Source organism: Rhipicephalus sanguineus, chromosome 1 (genome assembly GCF_013339695.2).
Source record: "Rhipicephalus sanguineus isolate Rsan-2018 chromosome 1, BIME_Rsan_1.4, whole genome shotgun sequence".
Lineage (NCBI taxonomy): Eukaryota > Metazoa > Arthropoda > Arachnida > Ixodida > Ixodidae > Rhipicephalus > Rhipicephalus sanguineus.
This window is the reverse complement of record NC_051176.1, coordinates 100030980-100052534: the sequence shown is the minus strand read 5'-3', so window position 1 is coordinate 100052534 and position 21555 is coordinate 100030980. Positions and strand designations below refer to the sequence as shown.

Sequence of the window (21555 nt, the reverse complement as noted above, 5' to 3'; positions counted from 1 at the left end):
CTCTAAAGTAGAAGGGAGCCAGATGTCCTGCCATAATTAATATAGAAAAGTACCATTACCATTTATATTCCAATTATTACAAATAACATCTCCTGTACTTTCCTTGGCATTATTGTCTGTTATTTCTCATTAATATTCTAACAAAGAAAAACGAGCCCTTAAAAGCCATCTTCTTTCCTTCATTCACAGCAAGGGTCTCATTCTGGCAGACTTGATGCCTACAGGTAGTATGCAAGGGATTATTGGTCAGCTGCCAGCTCGTAAAAAGATCACGTGCCACGTGACGCCAAAAGGCAGAAAAAAAGAGTGTTCCACACTCGCCGCCATGGCTGCGATCGGCGATGACTAACACTCCTAGGTTTAAATACACGTATATATCCTATAAAGTGGACGGGGGGATGGCCGCCGCCGTAGCTCAGTGGTAGGGCATCGGACGCGTTATTCGAAGGTCGCAGGTTCGGTCCCTGCCGGCGGCAAGTTATCTTTTCGTCCACTTTACTTTCTCCACATTTATATTCCAATTATTACACATAGGATCTCCTGTACTTTCCTTGGCATTATTGTCTGTTATTTCTCATTAATATAGAAAGGTACCTGAAAGACGAAAAGTGGAAGTTCAGATTATGAAAGTGCGCCCGCTCGAACGCACTAACATCGTTCTGTTCGAGCATAGCTATTAGCCATGCGACCTCGCCTATTTCGAAAAAAAAAAACAAAAAAAATCTCAGCATCGCGTCGATAGCTTCGTACTTCGCTGACGCACAAGACATTCTACAAGGTCTGCTGTAAAATGCGTGCGACCTCATTTGGCTACCCAAAGGGCAAGTCTAAGCGTTCAGTATAAGGAACATTAATAGAGCAGATATGGCGTTTCAACCATTCTACGCCGCACTGTTGGAGTGGGTGTTTCCTATCATTAAAACTAGCAACAAAAAGGCAACGTCAAAGAAACGCGTGCTTGCAAGCTGCATACTAATGCTTTTTCACGCCCTCTCATGTCGCTTAAACGTTGCAATTTCGCACAAGGGTCTACATGTGGGACTAAACGACACTTAGTCAATTGGGTTACGTTTCAGTTCTTTTTGGTGTGATGGCATACGGGAAACACTGCTGAGGTACCGCACTGCATCCGTTATCGACCACGGAATTTAAAAGGTTTTAGTTTCACCGTGTGCTTCACGGGCAGCCTCGTTGGCCCTTTCGTCGTCAATTTTTATGGGCATTCAAAGCGGTGAGCGTGCCGGTCCCTGTATCAACTGGACTATAGTGAGGGGGCGGCTGTTATCACACACGTGCGGCGGCCGTACCACATGAACTCGCAGCCTTCTTTTGGCCTGCGTGGTCTGACCGTGTCACTTGCGCTGACAACATTCGGTTCGTCCCTCGCACTTGAATGATATCTGTTGACCCATCATGCGATGCAGTCGTTCCCATCATACGATGCAGTTATTGTATTCAAGTGACGGTCTCTCCTTCCACCCCCCCCCCCCCCCCACACACACACACATCCACTGTTGCGAGTTCCTCATATATATCGCACAGCCTCGGAGAACAGAGAGATGCGACCTTTGTCAACTACTTGATGGTTTTGTAATCTCTGACTGCATTTGTCCCTGAAAGTCTTGATTCCGAGCTGATAGGAGAGGTTTGAGAGCAGTCCTTGGGCTGGAGAATGTACAGTGGGGATGGAAGGAAACGCGAACATGCGGCATCTGCATTCTCTGCTGTTTCGCATTTAGTTTTAAGCGGTTGTAGCCTGGATGGCGATAAAAAGCCACTGAGTCATCCACGATACAATGAAGAACCATTCTAGCATTTTTTTATGGCCACTAAGGTCAGAGCGCGATGAAATCATCGCTCATGTAGTTAAGGTGGACATCGGCGGAATAAGCGCCCAACCATGAGAGCTGCTTAGAGTCGAAGACTCACTGGCATAAATGTGAATTCGTCGGTCTACGTTTCGTGAAAGAGATAAACTGTCAACCACACGTTTGTAGCAAGAAGCCACAGAGGAAATTCATTCAAATTCTTCAGAACGGAAGACTCCCAGTCATAGGCGTGCGCAGGGTTCCCCATCAGGGGGGGGGGGCAAAGGTTCACCGCAGCGCCCCCCTACCCTGCTAAGTCAATGTATGGGGCAGATTTTGCGCGCCCCCCCTCGCTCTTAGGTGACTAGAAGGGTCAATGTACGGGGCAGATTTTGCGCCCCCCCTCTTAGGTGATTAAGGGGGGCGGCCGCCCCCTCTGCCCCCCCCCCCCCCTGTGCGCACGCCTATGCTCCAAGTTGAAGAAAAGTTATTTAGACTGAATCAGACTGCACATTTAGAGCGTGCCGTGTAATTCAGCGAACCAGCTCGTGTGAAGCAAAAGGCACTGCCAATAAAATTGTGAGAACAAATTGGGCGTCTCTTACCTATAATCATGTCGTGTTCTAATTTCCTTCCAAAAAGTGGAAATGGTGGATAAAGGCGGAGTGATTCCTGCAAATACAAAAATTTAAATAAATAAAGGCACCATATCAGCATGTCAGCATTTTTTCCCCTTTGAGCAAAAAAAAAAAAAAAACAGCAGGGGAGTCAAGCCTCACGCTGCCGTGCACGTGTACGCGGCATATGAATACATTGCGGTAAACAATTTTTTTCAAATACTGAATGTTGAGCAGGCTTCACGTGATTTAGTATTTCAGCGCGAAGGAATGGTTCACATAACAGTAAGAAGAACTGATATTTTACTAACTGGAAGTTTTGCAGTTTTACTAACTCTAATACATTCGTGCGACTTTAGCTGTTATTATGAAGGGTGTCACCCCGAAAGTACATGAAATAAGGAGCCGTAAAAATGCATTCCCCCTTAAAGGAACAAAAAATGAAGCATTCAGCTTAATCTTATAAATTATTCTTTCAGTACTCTACTGCAATTAATTTCCGCTTCATGGGATCACTATTATGATAGTAAGTGAAGGTCAGTGTTCCATTCTTGAAATTCACGTCGAAACTATAGCACCTGAATGTCGGTCTGACGTCACGGGCTTCAAGCTTTTTTGTTTTGGTATTTTGGCTACATTACATGGCTCAATGAAACTTCCCGAAACTTACAATGTTACGTCTAGCTCTCCCAGCTAGACAAAAATGAATGTAATTCATTTTTACCGATAAAGAAAAAGATAAAGAATTATGGACAGCATCCAAAGCTATGGCGTACAGTTAAATAGCACGGGATCTGAAGAAAAAGAATAAACCTGCGCAGCCTAGGACTGTGAGAGAAGACGAAGAAGTTAAGAATGCTAGGGGCAAGAGGGCTCCGTGTCCGATTTATCGTATTCGCTCGTAGTTTTCCTATAGGATCCGCAATGCATCGCCGCCACCTGTGTTTTCGTTTTGCACATTTTCTATTTTAACAAGCATGCTCGCGCGGCCAGAATGGCGGTTTAAGTATTCTTAAAGGGCAATTTATTAATACGAGAAAAACGTTCGTCTCTTTAAGCTGCCCTTTAAATGTCGACAAAATTTAAAATTCTTACATTTCGTCGTGGCGGAATAACCTCCAAAGAACCCAGCGCCACTAAGAAAGTTATGGGTGGTCTTTTAAGCAATATCGCGAATAAATGAACTAACGTGAAGTTCTTAAAAAAAAAAACACGCATATCCACGAAGTGAACGATGATGAGTTGACGAAGCACTGGGGATCGTTCGGTAACCCTCAATCTCCCGTGACATTGCCCACTCGCGCACGTAAATGAGTGACAACGCGTGCGTACAGTTATATACAATCTGTTTTATTGGTCTTAACTCGTATGTCGTGTTGAGATGTGGATACCGTTTTGCCTTCATTATTACTGCGTTATTAAATGTAGAGCTAATGGTTCTTCGATCGGATCTAGCCTGAAGTTGGCAAGGACGAGGTCTATGCACGTTCCTCTGGTGGCTGTTGGTTGTTTGCAGTCATGAAATGCATCGTAGAGCGTATCGAGACGTCATATACTGCACAAGCCAGTCGTCTCCGGGGAAGCCGATTGTTGTCGGCGTTGCCGTTTTGCCGCCGCTTCCCGTGCCCTCAACTCCGGGTCCGCTTGTCGTTTTGATGCGAAGCAGCTATGTTCGACCCTACCTCCCGTGTGAGACGCCGTCCACTCTAGTTACCGCTCCTTCCGCTAGAGGCGCTTCTCGGGGAAAATGAGATTCGAGGAGAGGCTGAGGAAAATGAAGAAGAGTAGATGGGCAGAGAAGGTTTTCAGTTATTTGTATAGAAAAAGCGTTGACACGCAGTGGAGAAAAAGAACTAGGAGGCTGACCAGTAAATATACGGCTAGCAGTGCGGGCGATATGGCAACAAGGAGCATTAAGCGGAAGGTCAGAGAGGCGGAGAGGACTTATTGGATGGCAGCGATGGAAAAGAAGCCGGCTCGGAGTAACTACCGAAAGGGAAAAAAAACGAAATAAGGCGGGTAAGGTTTTATGATAATTCAAGGGGAAGCGCTTTACAGTTTGAAGCAAGGGCGGGCTGCCTTAGAACGCGTAGTTATAAAGCGAGATTCAGTAACGAAGAAGAACAATGTACATGCTGCGGGGGGGGGGGGGGGACTAAGTAAACGATGAAACATGTACTGATTGAATGTGGCGATATTCACCCAGGTATACGTGTGGGCACGAGTCTACATGAAGCCTTGGGTTTTAGGGACAGCAATGGAAAGCTGAACACGTCCGCGATAAAAATAAGTAAGAGACGGTTAGAGTATTGGTGGCAGAAAAGTACAGATAAAGTACAAAAATAAATAATTGGGAAAAATAAGGTCGTTCTGCCTTAAGAGGCAGAGAGATGGACCGTGAATTTATATTTTTTGGTATAATAACATAGATTTAATCAATGTAGATAAGGTATTAGGCCAACATGAAACAAGGAAGTTTTTTTTTCTTCGAGCCTGGTGGCAGACATGTCACCGCCCCGTTATAAAGGGGACGCTCATAGCATCCATCCATCCATCCATCCTCGAAGAATCCGCTAGAAAGCACTTGTCCGCGCGCCATAAACCCAGGTTGCGCGTGGTAGCGCACGCATTCCTTTAGTGACATTCAATAGGAGCGCATCGGTATGTGTGGTAAACAGCAGTCTGACTCATCCGCAGCTGCTGCTCGGCGCGCTAGAGCCACTGCCGCGAAACGGCAGCGGCTCCAAGCAGACCATGAACTTCGTGCAAGGGAAGCTGAAGCTCAACGGAAACGCCACCACGACGCTTCTGAAGCGACTAAGGCTCGCGCGGCTGCAGAGCAAGGTGAGCGCAGGGCAGCGGACCCGGAGTTCCGCGCTCGTGCGACTGCAGCGGAATGTGAACACAGACAAGCGGACCCGGAGCTTCGTGCCAGGGAAGCTGCAACGAAACGTAAACGCAGGGCAGCGGATCCCGAAGCAGCACGTGCTAGCGAGGCTGCAGCAAGAGTACAGCTGCTTCGAGTGTCCATCAGGGTTCCCTTAAAGGGTATTCAGACGGGGGACAAATTCTCGGGGGATAAAGGCGGAGCCTAGTGACGTCAGCTCACGAGGAGAAGTCTCCACAAATGTCCCCCACTCACACGGACGAGGCGAACGGAGGGGGAGACCAGTGTTACTAGACTACACTGGTGGCTTGTACCACCCGTTTGACGAGCTGCTGACGACAAGCTGCAGACCACCTTGCAGATGCAGACTGGACACCCAGTGCCGCTCTCTGCAGGACCAAGTGCAACAATGTGGCCAAACAAGAGCCCGAAATTCCACCATGTGCACCGCCGGGGGATCGTTTGTCGTGTCGGGGAAAAGGTCCCCGTCTCCTCCGAGGAGGCGCGTGGGGGTCGCGCCCACTTACTAAACCGTGAGGTCGCGGTCACGTGGTCTGCAATCCCCCCGTCTCCCCCGAGGATTTCCCCCTTCTGTGAATACCCCTTTACGGGGAGACGTGTGTAATTGTTTTTGCCGTTTTGCCGCCGCTTCCCGTGCCCTCGCCGCCAGAGTAGTAGCTTGTCGTCGGTGTTCCCGTAGAGCCGCCGCATGCCGCGCCTTAAGGCCGAACCGTATAGAGCGTTTTTGCCGGCGTTTTCCAGGCGTTCCGTACGCCGGTGTCCCTCGACATCGACGCTACCGGTGACGGTGGACGAAACGTCCACCTCTGGACGGTCCAGACATCGCGGGCGGCAGCGTCGACGCCGGAAGCAGTTCGATGGACGCAGAACCCATCAGCGTGCGGCTGGCAGCGACTTCCGCTACGTAACGGCGTCGTCGCTGCTGACAAAATAGCTGCCGCCCGCCTCGGATCTAAGAAGTCGTCGTCGCGCACTGTGTGGTCCTTAAGTTCTCAAGTGATGCTTGTATTTGACTTAGCTTGTTACCTAGAAAGCAGGAATGGAGTGTATTGGCCGAATACGTGGCCTCAAAGAAGCGCGACAACTTCAAGCTCAGAGGCCATATATTACGAGTTTGTGGTTCTTCTTAATGCCAATAGCTGGCGCTACAAGTCAAATAAAAAAATATACCTTTTGGCGGCGGCACTGTGACTCGTTTTTTGCACCACAAAACTGCAAATGAGAACTAAAAGCTATAATCAGGAATAAATCTTGTTGGTCCATTGACGGAAACTGTACACTGTTTTACAAGGCGTCTGGTTCATTCCCTCTGGTCACACTGTGCGACGCTGAGTTAACGCTCTTCATATGGTTTGCCGCCCTCTCCAGGGTTGCCAATGGTGGCTACTTTTCGCCAAATTGGCGAATTTGAGAGGCCCGTGGCGACCTAAAATTATGAATGGCGACATGGCGAATTTTTGGCGATTTTCGGCTTAGGTCTCCACCGAGTTTTGAATCCTAAGCTCAGTGTCTTCCCAACGAATGAGCGGCAACATTCTCAGTACTTTTCTTGGTTTTAGAGCCACGAGTAGAATGTGCACATTACGCGTCATTCGGTATGTCCGTCCTGTAACTCCTGTGTACCTCCTCAATTCATCTAGAGAGATAATAAAACGTTTATTTGATGTTCTGTGAAAATAAGATCAGTGAGTGGGATCCTAAGTTCGGGATGCCATCTAGATGCAGGAGGTACTGGAACGTCCCCCAGCGACATTCTAGCAAAATGTAAGTCAGCGGACTGCTTTGCTAACCGCGAGGGGGCAGTGATTGACTATAGACTATAGGTTTATGGCTTAGGTGCTTTAAGCTTATCCGAAGTTTCGCATCTGAAGGGGCAAGACGACGGGTTGGCCGAGTGTTCCGACCATTTGTTCTGCCAAAGCTCCAACTGCTCTGAATAGCTTGGCGACTTATTCACTGTTGCAGTACCCCCAGATCAGCTCACAAAGACTGTTTTGGAATAGCGAAGAGAGGCGGATACGCGGCTATTTCTGCAAGAAAAATTATTTATTGAGGCCTTTTTCACTGTTCTCGGTGAGCGTGTGCAATAAAAACAATTGCTATATAACATTTTACATTATTATACAGCAATAACGCATCGGATTGAGGCGTGTAGATATAAGTAACTATAGAAAGGGTCGGTGATGTCCAGTATCATACTAGTTCACACTGAAAAGGTGTAAGACTCACTAATGATCGGTTCCTGTAAGAATTCTGTCGTGTTACCTTCAATAAACCTTTTAATCCTTTCACTTCATATAAGGGTACGTAAAGCTGTCTACAAATAATGCTTTCACGGTTTTCGCCCAAGGTTTATACCCCACTTTTAGCTTTGAAACGAGAGGACAGGGATGGAAGGATATCATGAGCGTTTCGTTCATTCACCCTTGCGCCACCACGCACATCTTGCGGCTAGTCGGAGAAGCAGCACCATGCACTCCCATGGTGAAGCGGGCGATACGACTGGCGTCGAGAAACGTCAATATAATTTAAGGGTCTTGGATGGTACTGTATTCTACGGGGCTATACGTGAGTGGAAATTTTCATTACTGGGTATGCCGCACATATCTAGAATGGCTACTTTTTTGGCGAAATTTGTAAAAAAAATGGCGACTTTTGGCGACTTCTTGCTCGTCGTTTGGCGACATTTACTCGAAAGTCAGTGGCAACCCTGGCCCTCTCTGACGGCGTTGATGCGACGACGCCGAGGGACTCAACGTCAGAAAACGCCGGCAAAAACGCTGTATATGTTTCGGCCTTTACGTTCGTTTTCATCCATGGCAGAAAGAGAATGTGTGGTCTGGAACGCGCTTACATATGCATTTGCACTGCAGCGTCCTCTCATGTTTATTTTGTGGCAGAAAGAGATTGTGTGGTATGGAGCGCATCTCCACGAAGTGAATGACGACGAGTGGGCGAAGCTACGTCCTAAAGTCCATAATGTCTCCGTTGTAGTTGCCGACTAGTATAAAGGGTTTGTGCTTGTAGGAGTTTTATATCATTCCGTCACAATTATGCTTGATATTAGTGTACTGTTCAACCTTTTTTTTTTTTTGCGTCTCACATATGTTACCCGAGCGTTGCCCCATATGATGTAAATTGAGTGACATAAAGAGTCAACGATAAAGCTCGGTCCTAATGTGCATAATGTGTACGTTGAAGTCGCTGACCAGTATAAAGGATTTGTGCTTCTAGGTGTTCTATATTGTTTCGTCACAATTATATTGTTGTTCGTCTATTGTGAACCTTTTTTATTCACATACACACATATGTTTCGACTATAGCAACGGTTTTCTAACCACCATGACAGCGCACAGTGAGCGTCGACGACAAAGCTAGGTCCTAAGGTCCATAATGTCTACGTTGAAATCGCCGACTAGTATAAAAAGCTTGTGCTTCTAGGTGTTTTATATTGCTCTGTCACAACTATGATTGATATTAGTCTATTGCTAAACCGTTTTTAGGGGATTTTACATGGTGCTGTGCCGTGAGCACGGACACCACACAACGGACAAGCTTAAACCCTAAGGTGTTTCGCCCCTAAAAGAAAGAGGCAACCTTTATTTCCATTGCAATAAATCAACTGCACGAATACATCGAGAAACGCCGCAGTTTTTCCCTTTCTCAAACTGCTGCGCAAAATAATGCGAAGTGTATATGTTTGTGAACTGATATTTATGACAATCGATCGTTACCGCTCACCCACCTTGAGGCAGCACTCGAGATAATTAAGTTGCAGAAGGTCCTCGCTACTAATGACGCCATCTTTGTCTCGTCCAAGGACTCGGTCAAGCTCCTCGTGAACATTGGCCAACTTGGACGGGTGAAGACCAAGCAAATAAATGGTCCAGCTCACTCCCGATGCAGTTGAGTCGGTGCCCTGTCCATTTTTCAGGGCGTGGGGAAGTTCGGCGACAAATAGTGAGCAAACAGAAAAAGGAAAATAAGCAATCTTGCGAATGGGCGTGCCACACTCCCATTCCTTCAGCATAAGAATTCCACTGTACAGAAAAGCGAAGGCGACACGGAGAAGAAATGGCATCTGCCGTTAGCGCGCCAACCGGTTGTACAGTACTCGATGCGTCAGACGGGAAAAAAATAAAATATAAAACGTGTGACGTAGTTTTAACGGGCGAATGCTTTGTTAGTTTTCACCGAGCAAACAACATAGCGAAAGCATGAGGCGTAGGAGAAGCGTGACCACACTTTAAATAATTTGGGACGTTGATAAGACGTACTCAGTACGATCGCGGCAGGCACTTTTCTTTCCTTTAGAAGATAGTAGAAAAAGCGCGAGATTGCTATGGAACCCTGAAACGTTTTACCCCTTGGGCGCGCTGCATAAGTTGTTAGCTAGATATTTTATTCAGATATAGTTACCAACGCTACCAACTTCTATAGGGTGTCTGTCAAAGGAGTGACATGTTATTTCGTCCTTTGGTTATGTTAATAAATTTTTAGATGCTTTCAGCAAGTACTTGCTCACGTTGCCAACTTGCATTTCGTACTAGATTCATCTTGGACGATTTGCTTATTTTTTATGCGAAATAAATCAAATAGCACTGCGGCTTTTATTTTGTTACAGAAGCGACGAACATCATTTCGTTCGCGAGAGCTGGGTGCAGGATAAGTGAAAATCAGCGATGTTGGATAAAGAGCGAACGTTTAGTAAATGTCGGTTAAGAAACATTTAAGAACGGCTTTACAAAGGGAAATATAAGCCTGTGGGCTGAAAGAGGGTCTCGACTAAGAAGCGAATTACGACATTGGACAACCTTTCGAAGGACTTCCGTTTTTCGTAAACGATACGCCTAACGTGAATTCATATCATTCGTTTATTCATATTGATAGGAAGACATAAGGATAAGTAACGATCGAATCTAGGCAATTAAGAGTGCCAGATGTGCTAACTCTAAATATGCTTTCCATATTTTATCTAATCTACCTATGACACCACCTCTGGCATATTCCCTTTCTTCTTCTTTTTCATAGCGGACGACAACAACGGAGCTAATATGTCCCGAAGCAACTTGTCTTTCCTGAACGACGCTTCTGGTTTTAGAATCGAGGACACTATGTCTAGTGCATGCCAAATAGGAGTGGCGGTGAAGGGCACTTACCGCGAATATGATAGAGTCAACATCGTTCTTGACTTCTTCGATGGAATATGAGGGGTCCCTGATGTTGTATGATAGCAAGGAATCCAAGAACAATGAAGGAGACTCGAACGCTGTGGAATCTTTCTTTAGGCCAATGTCAGTGTTAGTGGAGTGGTTTTTGAGCAGCCATTCTTTCCTTTCTCTGAGTACCTGCGTTGTGATGGACGAGGGAAACACACGTCGGTGAACTTTTGCACTTGACATGTGAAAAAAAAATAAAAAGAGGCGTACTGTGGACTGACCGAGTAACTGAACTTCTGCATTTTTTGCACGGTGCTCTTGAACACTTTTCCCTCCTTGGTCAGGTCGTAGACCTGCTGCATCCATAGCCATGGCCGACAGCCACGAACAGCAGTCAGGTACGAGAGCCTTGGGTGAACAGGTTGTTTTGTACGTTATCGGGAATAATTAGAACAAAAACCTAAGCGTAAACAAACAGATTAACAATAAACGAAATGAAGCAAAAATGGATGAAGAATACAACACAGAAAGTGCAGTGCGCAAGTACACTGTTAACATGTCTACGTACAAATGCAAGCAGCAGTAAACAATTTGGTTAATAAAAAAGATTCGATGCACAGAGAACGTTCGTGATGGGCCGAACTTTTCGGTCGGTGTCCTTGCACTTAGTAGAATAGAATGTGAATTAGAACTTACCTAGCATGAATTTGTTATTTAGGCTCGTTACGAATTAGCGTTTACTAAGGATGATCATATTAAGTAGGAAGTACAGCAGACTACAGGGGCGGTATTTTGTAAGAGTCAACAAACTTTTCCATTTCAAAGCGCGTTGGTTGGCTAGAGCTCAAGAGCAAGCACACCGTCACCAATCGTCACCGCCGGGTTTTGAGCGCTATCCAACCAGCGCACGCTGGAATGGGTAGTCCACTTAATGGCTTCTCACAAAATACCCCTCTAGATCTGAAAGAAACTGAGTGTGCGTTGCCTGAATTGTGGCGTGTGTTCTTAGGAAGATTAGTTATTGAAAGAAAGGCACCGATGAGCAGTGTGCTGCGTAGTAGAGACTTATCCATTGCTTGGACATTAGAGCGCAAGGAAGAGGTGAAGAAGGCTAAAAGAAAGGCTGGGACGCTAACCAGTGCTGAACCCTGTTCGCTTCCCTGTACTGGGGTAGGGGGACGGCGAGGAAAAGTTATTGGAGCGCAATGTAACAATGCAGACAATCTCCTCCAGACGCAGCACACACTCTAAGAAAAAAAAAGTAATTTTACTCTTTTGGGTGAGTCCTCACTTGTCACACGTATAACTATGTTTAAACATTACACGTTAACTCTCTTGTGTAGCTTATTATACTCTCTTCGGTGAGTCGTGGGAGGTGCGACTATCCGAAAAATAGTTAACTTGTATCTTTAAAAGAGAGTTATATATATGACATTTTAGGGCTCACCAGGGAGACTAACATGTACTCTTCATTTTAACGCGATAGCGTTAGAGAGCTCGTTTCGCAAAAATTCCGGCGTCGGCGTTGGCGTCGGTGACGGCGTCGTCGGTTGTGAGCGAAAAATCGTCCGTGACCAAAAAGTTGAGAAAGGTGCCAATGAAATAAACAATAAAAATCTTCGGTCCCATTAATGAACCAACCCGGGCCGTTCGCGTGGCAAGCAGGTGTCCTACCACTAAGCCACAATGTTACTTGCAACTGCTTCGGAAAAAAAAAAAAACACTACATAAATGCCATGTAGTGGAAGGAGTTTCGTTAACGCATTTAATGTTGAACGGCAGAAGCGCACAATCCCGCAAGGCGAAGCTTAGTTGCATCAAATTTTTCAGTGTGATTTTCGTGAGTGAAAAACTTTGAAGTACACATGCATGTGAAGACCAACTTCACATCTTTCGAGCTCCCATTGGCTCTCGTACTTCTTGCCGTGTGCCTTGCAAACTAAGCACAGCCTTGAGGTATTCTTCTTTATTTTGTTCGGCAGGTGTTACGAGGGAAATGAGCCCATTCGGCGATTTTTAGGCGCATTGGCGAGGCAATTTTTGCACCACGCCATGCTTTGAAAAAGCCGGGATAGTGAACCTTATTCAAGATAATAACTAATAATAATAACAAGAATAACACAACTGAGCCAGTGTCACTCCCTTCGTACGATTTCTTCCATTTCCTTCCTGTGAATGAGAGTAGGTATTGCTAAATATAGAAATGAGCCATACGGTGTTCGACTTCGTAAACTCGAGCAGTTTGCTGAAACGAGCGAAATTTCGCCGCTTTCTCTAAAAATCGGCATTAGACTACGGTTGCATTTACTTCTGAAGGCGTAGTCACGCCATCCCTGTTCTGTTTTCCTATTTGCCTGACACGAGCGCCGCATCAAGTATAGGACAGAGACAGGACGGGAGGCAAGCGATGCTCGTTCACGCCTGTGCCATTGATATAGCTCATATAAAATCCATACTCTCTGTCCGAGCACACCAGTATACGATCACGGCGTTTGGAAAGTGCCTCCAGCCCTCTTGCATTTTTTTTTCCTTTTCTGATGAGCCATGATGAAGTTACGCAATGAGTAGCTGTAGATACTTTAGTAGTCCTGCCAGCTAGGCTACCCTCGTAACTCTGCAGAAGGCATGAATCAAAGCGGCATTGAGTCAAAGCCTTATCTGACCTACGTTCGGCCCACGCTAGAGTATGCCAGTATAATCTGGGACCCTCATCAGTCAGGGTTAATTCAGAGACTGGAAAGAGTTCAACGTCGAGCAGCAAGGTTTATTCTAGCGCGATACTCTCGTAAAGATTCCGTCACCGAAATGCTCAGTTTGCTAAACTTGCCCACGCTTGCTGAACGCAGGCGCATAGCAAGATTAAAGTTTTTTTACCTTCTCACTAAAAACAAATTTAACATCAATAGCAGTCAGTACTTGATAGCACGACAAGGTAGAGCATTACGAAAAAGCAAAGATGGTACTTTCGAAATACCTCAGATGCATATTAACAGTTACGCGTTTTCCTTCTTCCCAAGAACCATTAAAGAATGGAATCAGTTGCCACTAATAACGCGAGAAAGTATCAGTGCAGAGCATTTTGAAAATAACCTAGCAGGCCAATAAAGACGCACGCATTTACGCATGATTTTTATTTTGTGTTTGTGTGAGTTCATTTGTTAGTATTGTGCTGTTAGCTTTATATTGTTTGATCGGTGCATGTGCAGATTATTTCGCTTATGAACGGCTGTGTGTTTTTGTACGGCAATGGTCGGTTATATTTTCTTACATCGCTCGTTAACTGTGTATTTATGTTGTTGTATAATTGTGTTTATGGTGTTGTATAATTGTATAATTGGTGTTGTTTGATCGTATATACGAACTATTTGACTTATGTACGCATATGGTTTCTTCTGTAGTATTTTATGCACGGTTTCTTGTGTAGTATGGTTTCTTATATGTACGCATGTGTTTTTTTTTTCTTATGTAGTGTGGTTTCTTATGTATTTTTTCTCTTCTCAAGTGTTTTTTTAGTTCTATTTTTTTATGTACAACATGCAAAAGTGCTGCTATTCACCCACCCTGTAACGGCCGACAGGCCAACAGTATGAGTAAATAAAAAAAAAAGCTTGCAACACTACAGACAAAACAAGCTGAAGTCCAGCGCGTCTGATGCTCCCTAACGTTCCGCGTACACACTCTCCATCCGGTTACTGCATTGGAAGTGGTGGCGCACGTATTAAAATGATGTGCTTCAGTTAGCTATTCACGGCGTGTGAGGACATCAGTTTTTGGGTACGACGAAAAGGTCATATTTCATCCCAATTTTAGCGTGCAGCCAATAACGGAATACATTGATGTCTGTCACGTACACTTACTAACGTTAGTAAATCTGAAATCCAGACGGCGCGGCCAGGCACAGGAAACATTGCACATTTTTTGTTATATTCTTCACCTCGCACATTTTTGACACCGAATGGAAGCCGTCATACGTCCCTTCCGTCATGCACCTGCATAAGCCTTCTTCTAGCAAAACACCCGCGCATTCGTAGCAAATCAGCGATACTGCGCCGCAAAATCCCACAATAACATTTCCACTGTCGCGCACTTTTTTTTCAACTAGTGCTGAACAGTGCAATATAACGCGACATTTTATAGCTATCCATGTCGCATACATTCCTACCATTTTTTTAGCAGCAATTTTTTGTTAGTGCTATAATGTTGCGGCAGCACTTGCATTTCTGTTCGATTTGATAGCTTTAAGTGCAGTGAAAAGTAGATCATTCTCGAAGGTTTTCCGAATCGACGACTGCCCTTTTCATTTACTTTTCGTGCGATAAGTTTAACGTTTACGAGGAGATGACGACTATAAAGCGAGAAAGAACAGCCACGAATAACTTTGGCCTCCTTATACAAGATTTTTTCTTACCGGTTGAAGCAGTTGCCAAAGAAGTTTCGTTCGTCTTTTTGTGTATGCAGCTCCACTCCCATACATACACCTGCATGTCGCAATACGAAAACCCAGCGTGTAAAATTGTACTATTCAGTAAATATACAAAGGGAGGTACTATATTTAGCAAATTATTCTCAAAAGCATGTTTCAGTTTTCGTTATCTTTAGGTAAACAAGGGTGCTATGCAGGATGGCCCTAGCTTCTCGTGAATCCGAGCTTGCTCCGAGCTCGCACTACGGCGATCGTGACAGGAAGACAGTGCGGAAGACGGAAAAGCAGCGTTGTTAAAAACGGCTACAAAAACGCGCATGTCGTCACAAACGCATGTGCGACGTTTGCAGCGGTTTTGATAGGAGAAGCGCGTGCGAACGCATCAGTGCCGCCACTCAGCCAGCATTTCAACGGTGCAGCAACGCGAGTGGGATTGTCGCACGATGTTTTTGCCAACTGAACATCGCGCCTCCCACAGGCGTGTTCGTGGGCGGCTATCCTCATTCGGGAAAAAGTTCTTTCGTTCCACGTGGAACATGGAAATTTGCACTCGTAGGCAACAAGGGCGCACATGCAGCAGTCTCGCACAGCTTGTTTCGCTTCAATAGAATATTACGTCGACTATTGTGTTACGTAAAATATTATGAAGTTACGTCGCTGCTCATAGCTGTATCGTGCCGCTCGCTGGCGTTGTGCTGTGAGTACTGCGCCTCGGCAAGAGCAGAGGTGGTGGGTGGGCCCGAGCCTGGCCGCGGGCGCCTGTCGGTCAAACTTGTTGATTCTGAGAAGGCCCTAGTTCAACTCGTGACTGTCATTATGCCAGTGTGACTGTCAAGCGTTTCATGCGGTGGACACTAATGAGCAGCTATTTCCAGCTTTGTAAGTGGATGAACATCAACTCACTCTGTTCGGTCTGCTCAGTCTACTGCGGAGTGACGACCGCGTCAGCTCGATATCAATTTTCATAATAATAATTAACTTGGTCTTAATTAGTAAGTCCTAGTTATTATGGTATTGACTAGACTTATCGGCATTAGTACACTCTAAGCACGGTAACGTTTACTAAAGGTGCACATTTTCACAAATTTGTGTACTTATAAAATAGAAGTTATCTAGTAACCTTTAGTACCCGTTCACAGTATCGAGCATTCTCACGTAAAAATAGAGGTTACGTTGTACAGTACACGGTATACTGTTTACACAAAACGGCTTGCAGGAGATTTTATACGGCCACATCACGTAAAAATAGAGGTTACGTTGTACAGTACACGGTATACTGTTTACACAAAACGGCTTGCAAGAGATTTTATACGGCCACATCACGTAAAAATAGAGGTTACGTTGTACAGTACACGGTATAGTGTTTACACAAAACGGCTTGCAGGAGATTTTATACGGCCACCGCTCTGCGCCTCTTCTTTCCTTCGCTCTTCTTTCTTCGACGCATTCCAGGAGGTTACGCTCTTCACATGGATCAGCCAGTTGCGCCACAGCAAGGGAAGCACAGCCTTCCACTCTTTCGCACTTCGTGCTGCGCATGCCTCGTGTTTTTTCCGCGCTTCCTTGTGCGGTTTTAATACACCGTCCATATACGTACGCTAAGAAATGCGAACCTTTGCGGAAGGTGTCACATGGAAGGTGCTTCTCGGAACACACGCGATGGCGCATTGTAATAAATCAAGTGCATGACTGCTTATAGAACGTGACAATTGCGGTGACCGAGGCCAAACGCGTCGCCTTCGCTCATTAGAAGAGGCAGCTAACAAAACATTCGCATATTCGAGGCGACTTGGAGTTGGCATGCACTACAGTAATGATGAACCGTGATTATTATTAAAATGTGGTCGACCCGTCAATATCAGTGAAGACCAGAGATTTTATAACAGTATCCTGGTATACGTGTCAGGCCATCCTCTCTTGGTCCAACTTCTATGCAGTTTAAGCATAGGCTGGCGTGATTATAACACTTCAATTATTTTTCTGCTGCTCGTGCACTTTCACTGACTCTGTGATTTGTGCTTATCAAACTGTGTCTTATCCGATAATAAATACCAGCCGTCTATTTGTTATAGGGCTATTTGCCATTTTGTTCACCTTCAAATATGGGATCAGCATTGGAAACGTGGATACTGACAAAATGGGAAGTTGACAAAGCAGGGAAGCTGCTGAAGGCGGTAAAGAAGTGCGCGGAGAATTAACACTGCTCCTCACGGCGTAGAGTATACTCAAAATTGATATACAGACCACTCACCATACGCCACGTTAAGTCAGTTTTACGTACTTCTCGCAAAACTTAAAGAAATGTCTGAAATCATCGCGTAATAAGTAGCTGGCTGGTACGTTTGTGCATATTATATACGAATGCTGAATGATATCAGAAAAACACGCAGTAAATGCAAATGTATGCATACGCAAAACATACAATAATACCAAGAGCGCATATCAAGAGCCGGAACGCGGTTTTCTCGAGAGATGCAAATTGTAATGCTTAAGTATCTACGTAATTGGATCAAGAGAGGATGCTTGTCTGATACACATGGCACAACTCATGATTAAGAATATCTGTCAATCACCTGCTCTTCTTAATTATCGTTTTAGTGGCAGACCGCATTTGAACGACGATATGCTTGTGGGCGAAGGTGTGACGTTATGATGCATGCAAGCTCTAAGCCAACTCCAAAGGAAATTGTTTTGTGTTTTTTCTTTCGATTAGGGAAGCGTACATCTCTTGCCACGGACACCGCAACTGTCGTGATCTATGCAGACATGTACCAGAATTATTCCAAAGCTCCAGCGTGTGTATTCAGGACAGGGCAGGCCATATGACACCGCCGTGAAAGTTCCCATTACTCTGTGTACATATTTGTACGCTGCATAATAAAGCCGCAGAAAGAAGTGCAAAAGATTAGGCATGCACAGAAAGAAGCCCTAAAGGAAGAGCCACGCTTCTCTTGCTAGACGACACTTGGCTGGGCCGATCATGCGTGTAGCGAGTGGTCCGAAATGTGTCGCAGAAACAAGATCGAAAGAAAAAAGAGGCACATACCCTTTGTTAGGCGACATCTGGGTGGGTGGGCCACGGGTAGAGCTGTTATACTGAGTGGAGCCCCCTGTAAATAATACGTGATCAGCGTCGTACTTCTCCTTAAGTACACTAGTGTGTGCGGCATACCATAAATTCTGGTACTGCAGGACAGCTGAAACCCAGAGGGCAGCCAAAAAGAGGGTGATTGTCAGTCCTTTACTTTTGTTGCTCGGGTTGTGCGTGCTCACAAGAAATTTTCTGAAGAAAAAAAAAACATGCACCATTCGAAAAGAATTCATATTTCATTGCTTTATACCTCCAAAGCAGAATACATCAAAGTTTATTGATTTATAGCTTCAGGGACTTGTCTAGCAGATAGAAGACCGCAGGTATTCAAAGCGTTTCTTCTTGTTTTCGCCTGTGGTTGGTACAAATTTACAGGAGCAGGTGGTCAGGATCTGCAGTCAAACCCTCTCTTGCTGCACGCACCATCATGTTGCATCAGTCAATATGTCAGTTGCTGATTCCGCAATCTCCTCGCTGGACAGTCGACCCTAAAAGGAGAGGACCTTTATTTTGCACTATTCCAACGGTTACTGCCACTTTGCACACAACTGCCGATAGCACGTAATGTGAGACACATACTCCAACCCTCCCCCCCCCCCCCCCCCCCCCCAAAAAAAAAAAAGGGTGTTACTTGACCAATACATAAGCGTTCCTCAAATCTACTATCCTCAGCAATACGTTTATCGGAAAACAAAAATCTTATTTGAAAACGCACGTTAATCCCAAATGCAATTTACTTCTGTTTAGCACAAGAGTCAGCAATACAATAATGTAAGTAACAGTTTAGTAGCAGAAACACGACAGCAGGTGATTAGAAACAGAAACATTGCAATTTACATTTTTCAGTGACCATACTTGGCAATTCACGTGGAGCTTGAATATGCTCGTACCTAATTGTTTTCCTCAAGGGGCATATTCCACTTGACAGTTCATAACCTCGGCTGCACCGAACGTAAGGCATATCGGCGTCTGGAAGTTTCCAAGCTGCCTGATAGGAGATCATCCCAGCATGCCTTGGGCGGGATGTATGCTGTAAACATTTCCAACGCAACACGTTTAATATGGCGGGAAAAAATCATTTGTGTTGTCTACGTACCTTTAAACATTCCAGCTTTGACAGTTAAATCACATGTATACTGATTCATTTTTTCTAACCACAATGACACGTTGCTTGCACCCTAGAACAGAACGAGAACACAAGAAAGGTTATCTCAGTGCCAGAGAACAAATTTTTATCGCCAAGGAACTAAGGACATCGAAAGACATACCAACCACACTGACCATATCCCCGTTTGAACTCCTACGTCGCACGATTGCTGGCATTCGTGCTATCTGAAAAAGCGTTAAGCCACAGCGTATCGCTTATCGCGTAACATATTCTCAGCTGCCTTGTTTCGATAGCGAAGCAGTTAGACGTAATCGAGCGACGCAGAGCAAATACTGCCGGCAACAATGCGTAAAAGCATGACAATTTATTTTTCTGACTCGACCCAACTCTTACAGCAGCGTATGAAAATGAATTATCTGAATTTTGAATGCCGTACATTGTGATCTGTATGAGTGCAACTATGGAATGAAGATGACTTCAGCATATATTTGTGGTAAGGTTTCAAGTTAGGTCAAGACGCAGAAGTTTGAAGTCTGACGGAAGCCCGTCTGGTTGGGTTGATACGTGGTGACGTTGAAAACCCGAGGCACTGAGCCGACTAAAGCAAAAAGCACACACACGCACGCGCACACACACGCGCGCACACACATACACACACGCACGCGCGAGCACACACACACACACACGCGCGCACGAGCACACACGCGAGCAAACACACGCGCGCGCGCGCACACACACACGCGAGCACACACACACGCGAGTACACATGCACGCGCGCACGAGCACATACACACGCACGCGCGAGCACACACACACGCGCACGCGAGCAACACACGCGCACGAGCACACACGCACACACGCGAGCACACACAAACACACGTGCGCGCGCGAGCACACACACACCACACACGCGCTCGCGCGAGCACACGCACGCGCGAGCGCATACACACACGCGCGCACGAGCACACACGCACGCGCGAGCACACACACACACACACGCACTCACACACACACACACACACACACACACACACACACACGTACGCACTCACACACCCGGAGTAGTCGGTATCAAGAGCGACTCGAGAGAAAGACGTCGTGACAGTCATTTTTCTCTAGCGCGAGCACGTGCCTTCCCCCAGTCGATTGCGTGTCCCCTGAAACGTGCTCAGCCAAAGCACTGGATTTAGCAATTTATTTTTTCACGTCATAAACGTCCTTTTGTGTGTGTGTGTATTAAATGTTTACTTCGGTCGGCTCAGTGCCTCGGGTTTGCTACATTCAGCTACACACGGAAGGATGCTGTGATTTCCTTTAAGACACTTAAAACTACACTTAAAACGCACTCTTAACGCCATTTCATTGTCTTTCGTGTACTTAAAGCTTTATTCATTTCGGTAGCGCAAAACAATTTATAAAGACAAGAGAGGACACGTAAACAGGACGGGCGCTAGAGATCAACTGACTTTACTGCAAGGAAACACACAAAAACCCGTTGCACAGGCGCGACGCGCTACATCACTCTACGAGGGCTTTTTTTTTTTTTTAATGTGTCTAATTTTCTTTGCGCTACCGAAATGAACACCAGTGATCACAACCAACTAGCCCGCATTACCGCCTTAAACCCTCACTCGTCCACCTAAAACTACCGCAGCCGAGTTTGAAGCATGGCGAAAGGTTGCGTATAGACGCGACGAAATATCATGTACCGGTGACAAGGACATGACAAACACCCCAGACTGCCATTGACAGGAGCGAGTTACTGCGCACGCAGAGCTCGTCTGGGCAACGCTGATCTGGGGCACTTTGTTTATGCCGCCTACAGTATTTTACACCGTCATTGCAGCCTTCATCGAGCGTGTTGAAGGTACCAAAACGGCGACAGCAAGAAGGGTTAAACTTCTGTCCTTCATCTCTTCTCACATAAACGTGTATGATAACGAATGATCTTAGTCGGATGTTTGATAATATACGCCCAAACACTCACCTTGTAATGTCAAACGCAGAGCAAATTCTGCCAATAACAATGCATTACATAAAAGTATGACACGATTTATTTAAGACGTAAAAGTATGACACGACCCATCTCGTACAGTAGCGTAAGCATGAGCATGAATTCAGGTAAACACGCGACATAAGTACATATACACAAGCAAATAACGTACTGAAGAGAGAATATTGCTTACCTGCAAATCACATTTACTACTGTCTTCGGGCAACGTAACAACGGATGCAACCCGCTCGACAATTGCCAGTCGCAAGTGAAGAATCAGCAATGCAGCTCGTCGCAACGGCCGCGCAGCCCACTGAACGTGCCCGTTGCAATGCATCGTGGCTGATTTGCGGTGGATCGCGCACGTTAATGACTGTCCTTGCGTGCTGTATCACTAGTTACACGCCACTCACGTACACAACACAATTAGACCACGCACGTCAACAAA

At 45.6% G+C, this 21555-nt stretch overlaps 1 protein-coding gene across 1 annotated transcript in view; it reads right to left on the bottom strand.

Moving 5' to 3' along the window:
• Positions 1-21555, bottom strand: part of LOC119394458 (cytochrome P450 4V2) — a 76494-nt gene that overhangs the window by 33408 nt on the left and 21531 nt on the right. Inside the window, exons 5-9 of the mRNA XM_037661760.2 lie at positions 14901-14970; positions 10774-10900; positions 10493-10681; positions 9079-9252; positions 2414-2480 (exon numbers count right to left, since the gene is read on the bottom strand). Of these exons, the coding sequence (XP_037517688.1) occupies positions 2414-2480; positions 9079-9252; positions 10493-10681; positions 10774-10900; positions 14901-14970 (627 nt within the window). The remainder of the gene's footprint in view (positions 1-2413; positions 2481-9078; positions 9253-10492; positions 10682-10773; positions 10901-14900; positions 14971-21555) is intronic.